We start from the raw sequence: 5,756 nt of genomic DNA on the forward strand, positions 1-5,756 counted from the left end.
TGTGTGTGTGTGTTTGTGTGTGTGTGCACGCATGCGTGTGTGTGTGTGCACGCGTGCGTGTGCCTCTTGGGCTTTTATGACTGTGAGGATTTGAATGAATGCCAAGAAAAAAACATTTTGTTTCTGCTTGAGGGCAGTTGCCTCTCGCCGGCCTCTCTTTATTTCTCCCCTCCCCTCTCCAAGTTATGCTCCATTTCTGCTCTTTATGTATATAAACATAAAGAAACACCCAGATTACGTAAGCATTAAATCACCTGGTAATTAAAACGCAGACAGAGAGGGGGAGAGTATTTTAGTGTAATTTTTACACTAAAATACTTTATTTAAATTCATCTGGCATGATTGACATGAGTTGGTAAAAGAGCACAGCTAAACTTACTTTGAGAAACTGACTGTCAAACATCTGGGATCCTCTTGCAGCCTGTAGAACACACTAATACCAAACATGCACACTGCCCCCTTGTGGTTTAAAACCTGATGCTTAAGTCCGGATGCAAAGGTTTTGAAACCTTAACATGATATAAAAAGAAATTCTCCCCCATTATTCACACATCTCCCCCTCCTTCTTGTCTTATTCCAGCTTTGGCCAATCTTGAGGCCAGCCAGTTGGTGTCGAGCCAGGTGGAGGGTCTAGAGGGCAGGCTGGCCACTCTGAGAGAAGGAATAGTGGACATCCCTACAGCTCAGGGAGCAGTAGAGCAGGCACAAGTGAGTAGTGCATCATCCTGATAAATGAAGTCAAAGCTCTGTGTGAAAACCATAGTCTAAATATGTAAACATATTCTGATAACTACCTGACGGACAGATGAAACCCAAAGCTTACCACACAAAGTATGATCACAAAGCTTTATTAATTTATGTTTGACAGCATTATAATAATCTTATTTCATTTATGGTTTTAGGTTGTCTTTGAGGTATCACTTTAGGTTGCCTCTAGGATACAAGTCTTACTATTACTATTACTCTTATTTTTATTGGCAGTTATATTTATGCTTTTATAATCCACATAGTTGTTTAATGCTGATCTTGTATTTTATATTAGTCTGGTTATTAATTAATAGAGATTAAAATAAATAACATTAGGCCAAAACCACAGACAGAACTGCATACTCATGTGATGGACAAAAAAAAAAATGCATATTAGTTATTTTGAACGGTTGTTGTTGTGGTTTATCTGGAGACTTTATATGTATAACACATGTGTCCTCTGACATCTAAGCTAAAAGGATTTCATTGTTTGTGTCTATGTGCTTGTACAGTACATATATCAGAGTGAGTGTTAACCTCTGTCTGCTGTCAATTTTTTTCTTCTCCAACACACAATAGGCTTCTTTATCAGCTTCCCTTCTTTCTGCACTGTAACAGACCTTTGTGTAGGAGAAAAAGGGTGTGTGTGCTGTGCAGAGCCCGACCGATGAAGGACTTTTAGGCCGATATTGATACAGATATTTGGTGATTTTAAAAATCCGATATTCCGATATCGGCTGATATGTACTGTATTATAAAAAAAGAAATCCAGGAACATGTAACAAAACATAAACAGATTTCCCTAACATTAGCAATTTGTAGTTATGTATGGCGGATGAAGGATTTTTAATTAGGATATTATTACAGATATTACAAAAGTGTTTCGTCCGTTTTTTTTAATTTTTTTTAAATATTCGTTTATCGGCCATTATAAATGCTGATAGTTTGCTTAACATTGTCTTATATAATATCGGCCGCCGATATATCGGTCTGGTTCTAGTGTTGTGTGGGTGTGTTTTTTGGTATGTAGCTTTAGGATGTATGCGTTGTGTTTTGTGTGTGTGTAGCTGTGTGTGTTTTATCTCCTCCCTTCTTCTGTGGAATGTGGCTCAGCTTCACTTCTTTCTGTGTCAAACCTCTGTGTAGGAGAAAAAGGGTGTGTAGTGTTTTGTGTAGCTTTAGGATATATGTGTTGTTGTATTTTGTGTGTGTAGCTGTGCGTGTTTCTCTCCTCCTTCCTTCATCGGTGGAATGTGGTTCAGTCCGATCCCTTGTTATCGTGGTAGATAGGGCATGGTGCCGGGGAAAGAGGTGGGGACTTGGCACATTCTGGGCAGCGTGCCCATGCATGCTGCATGGAGCTCCTAACAGGTCTTTGTGGCCGCTCAGCGAGTCAGTAAAAGTAAATAAATTAAGGGAATATATACTCCTTTTCTAGTCTTAACGACTACTCAACGTGTTTTTACATAGTACAGGAACCATTCACACACATACACTGTGGCCGCGGCTGCCATACAAGATGCCACCTGCTAATCAGATAAACACTCATGCACATTAACACTCCCATGGCGCAGCACTGACATAGGATCGCAGGGCCAGGGATCAAACAACCAACCTTCCGATTGGCAGGCAACCTCTCTACCACTGAGTCACAGCCTGTATCAGTCAGTCTGACAGCCAACACACACAATCCCATGGCAACATCTCTGAGTCCCAGTAGCAGTTAATCTAATGATAGAAGGTTAATAGTCATCTGATTGGCTCAGTATTGTTTCTTCATGTTTAAATGGATTCATCTTTCACTATACACTAATGTGAATTGCTTATGAAATGCTCAATTAATCATAAACATGTGGTAGCAATTTAATCACCACCTGTGTTCAAGAAAGTTAATGTGATTGCTGTATTACTGTATCATATGGAGATTCTGACCGCCAGTAGTACTATGTAGCAATGTTTTTAGGAACAGATAACCATTTCTAGCATCCAAGTTGTAATTACAAGTGGAAAGCTAACATTTTTGAAAGCTTCAATATGACTTGGTGCCTAATAATTCAGAAGAGCCAAACATGGATGCTCCATGTCTGCCAAAGTCCGTTGTTCAAGGTAATTAATCCCAAATGTGGTGGTATACCGTCTTATTTTCAATACAAGTAGTTTTTAACCCTAATGCTACATCTCTGCAGTCAAACAATCTTCTTAAGTCGTTCGTTGACTTAAACGCTCATACAGTCATTGGAATCGTTCTCATCTCAACCAACCTACTCGTATGACATGAGAACTGCATATCAATTCAAACCTTTATTTAACCAGGATAAAAAACTCCTTGAGATTAAAAATCTCTTTTACAAGAGTGTCCTGGCAAGTGGCAGCAGCACGTTTCAGACAGAGACACTTACATGTAAATACATAAACACACTTTCACTCATATTCAAACAACAATGTCATCATAAAATACCAGTAAATACTGAGTAAAGCCTCAGTCAATCAGAGAGATTACAAACCTCTTATCTTCTTCTAAGCAAGGGGATGACATGCATGGCACATTCCTTCACAGACAATTAGAGTTTCCATGGCTGCCCATTACACACAGCTTGGACGTGTCATTTTAAGCCTGAACTCTTGTTCACCTCAGGGCCTGTGTCTGGAGATTGAACAAACACAGCAAGCCTCTGATTCTGCAGAACTACAAAGATGGAGTCAGCTCTCCTCCAGGGCCCGTGAGGAGCTGGGCATGCTGCAGTGCATACTGGGTAGCATGAAGGACAATCAGGTAGAATAGCTGAAATTAGTGATATAGAAAGCCTACAAGTGTTTTTGTCTTTACTTGAATGGTTTGTATACATTGGTTTAATGCTGTTGCTAGGTGCATTTGGTGGAAGTGGAACGATGGTTGGACGTGGTTCAGGAACTGTTGTCTCGTGATGCCACGGGGTTGGGCGACAGAGACAGTCTACAGGAAGAGCTCAACCAGTGCAAGGTTAGAGGGCAATGCAAAACATGAAAACAGTGGTTGTTGTTTTTTTCCCCAACACCTTCTAATGTTACAAACACCACAACTTTATCACTTAAAACTTACTTTTACTGTTGTTCATGTGAAGACTGTAGTCATTTGACAATATAGATTTTGACCTGATTTGATTACTAAATTGAATTTTTATATTTGTTAAGTATTATTCTTTACCTTTCTTTCTCTTTCTGCTAACAAGGAGTATGTGAATGAGATGGAGTCTGTGGAAGGTTCATTGAAGCAGATGGGAGAGAATGTGAGTGCTGTAAAGGCGACTGCAGTCCCAGGACTAGACAAGTGGGGGCAGGATAAGTTGGACAAGTGCCAGAGCAAATGGGATATGCTTAGCAAACAGGTGAGGAAAAACTTTTTATTTTTATGTGCATTTATGCCTTGCAAATCATGTATGAAAGAAATTTGGTTTCTTGTTTTGTGTGTATGTATGCCTGTTTTCATTCACATAATTACAGTGATACTTTAGTCACTAGCAAACACATAAGACATTTTTCTGTTGTTGAGTATCGTAGGGTCTTGTTTTGCTTACAAACCTGAAATCATATGCTTCCCTCCAGCTGCTGAGACATCAGGAGCGTGTGGCAGAGAGTCGCGAGAGGCAGGTGAATCTAAGGAAGGACTTGGCGGAGATGCAGGAATGGATGACCCAGGTTGATGAGGAGTTTCTCATGAGGGACTTTGAATACAAGAGTCCTGAGGAGCTGGAAGCATCGCTGGAGGAGATGAAGGTGGGAGGGGAGGCGTGCATGTGACCTAATGGGGACACCTTAAATTAATCATTTGGGGACCATTGGGAAATATGGTGTTTCTCTGATTTTGACTGTGCTTTAGTAGAGTGTGTGGGTCTACATGTCTTCCTCTGGAACTCGTCATTTTCCTCTTACCTCTCTCACAGAGGGCTAAAGAGGATGTGCTACAGAAGGAGGTGAAGGTGAAGATCCTAAAAGACAGCATCAACATGCTGGTGTCCAGAACATCGCCTCCTGGTGGAGGCAATGCACAAGAGCTGACCTCAGAGCTTGAGGGGGTTCTGTCCAACTACCACAAGCTCTGCGACCGCTTCAAGAGCAAGTGTCACACTCTGGAGGTAATGTGTGTGGGTCATTCTGTTTTGGTACGTTTGTGAATTAAAATATTTCTTTATGAATAAAGATTTTTTAAATATTTTCTTTCTTCTTTCTGACAAAGGAAGTGCTTCAGTTAAAAATGATGGCCACCTATGCTTTTATTGTGAAATATACTTGCACCACAGCTTCGCAGTTTATCATTTTAACGATGGAATAAAAAATAAAAAAGGTTAATCATTTTATGCCTGAATGGCCCAATTTGTCCAACTTGCCTAATTTGTCCAACTCCTATGGTTCAGTATTGGAATGACATGTTGGTTAATGAGATGTCATTTTTTTGTGGTCCCTTTTGTTAATTTTAATGTGAAGAACAAGAGAACCTTAAAGTGTGCTGGTGATTTGTGGTTTGCGGCACCGTTTTTTTTTTATTATCGTCTCCCAGACTCTGCAGGTTAGAGGTTGTGCATATGTTCATGTATACTCTTTGCCCGAAGTCCATTAGTCACCATCCTATCTTTGTTGTTGGAATTTTGCTGTTTAATCTTTTTTATAGTGTGGTTTCTTTTGTAAAAATGCCTCACAGTGAAGTGGTTTTTCATGTTCTTTTTAAGATTGTGAGTGAAAGCATTTTTAATACAGCTGTCACTTTGTGATAACATCATTTGTGTTTCTCTGGTTGTGCACAACTGTTTGCAACTGTAATTGATTCTCACTGAGGGGTTATGTGTCTATACTGGTTAGGAGGTTTGGTCCTGTTGGATGGAGTTACTTCAGTACCTGGATATGGAGCAGAGTTGGCTTAACACTCTGGGGGAGAAGGTCCAAGCTACTGACAACTTACCAGAGAGCACTGAGGCCGTTAATGAAGCTCTGGAGGTACAAATGCAGACACACACACACACACACACACACACACA

At 40.3% G+C, this 5,756-nt stretch overlaps 1 protein-coding gene across 9 annotated transcripts in view; it reads left to right on the forward strand.

Moving 5' to 3' along the window:
* Nucleotides 1-5,756, forward strand: part of utrn (utrophin) — a 185,434-nt gene that overhangs the window by 40,885 nt on the left and 138,793 nt on the right. For all 9 annotated transcript variants that reach the window (XR_004336060.1, XM_032542253.1, XM_032542250.1 and 6 more), the window contains 7 exons: nt 581-708; nt 3,383-3,520; nt 3,614-3,727; nt 3,957-4,112; nt 4,330-4,500; nt 4,668-4,859; nt 5,581-5,715. Coding sequence is in view for 8 of the 9 variants with exons in the window: in XM_032542253.1 (XP_032398144.1) it covers nt 581-708; nt 3,383-3,520; nt 3,614-3,727; nt 3,957-4,112; nt 4,330-4,500; nt 4,668-4,859; nt 5,581-5,715 (1,034 nt within the window). In the remaining variant the exon portion in view is untranslated. The remainder of the gene's footprint in view (nt 1-580; nt 709-3,382; nt 3,521-3,613; nt 3,728-3,956; nt 4,113-4,329; nt 4,501-4,667; nt 4,860-5,580; nt 5,716-5,756) is intronic.

The sequence above is a fragment of the Etheostoma spectabile genome, chromosome 18 (genome assembly GCF_008692095.1).
Source record: "Etheostoma spectabile isolate EspeVRDwgs_2016 chromosome 18, UIUC_Espe_1.0, whole genome shotgun sequence".
Lineage (NCBI taxonomy): Eukaryota > Metazoa > Chordata > Actinopteri > Perciformes > Percidae > Etheostoma > Etheostoma spectabile.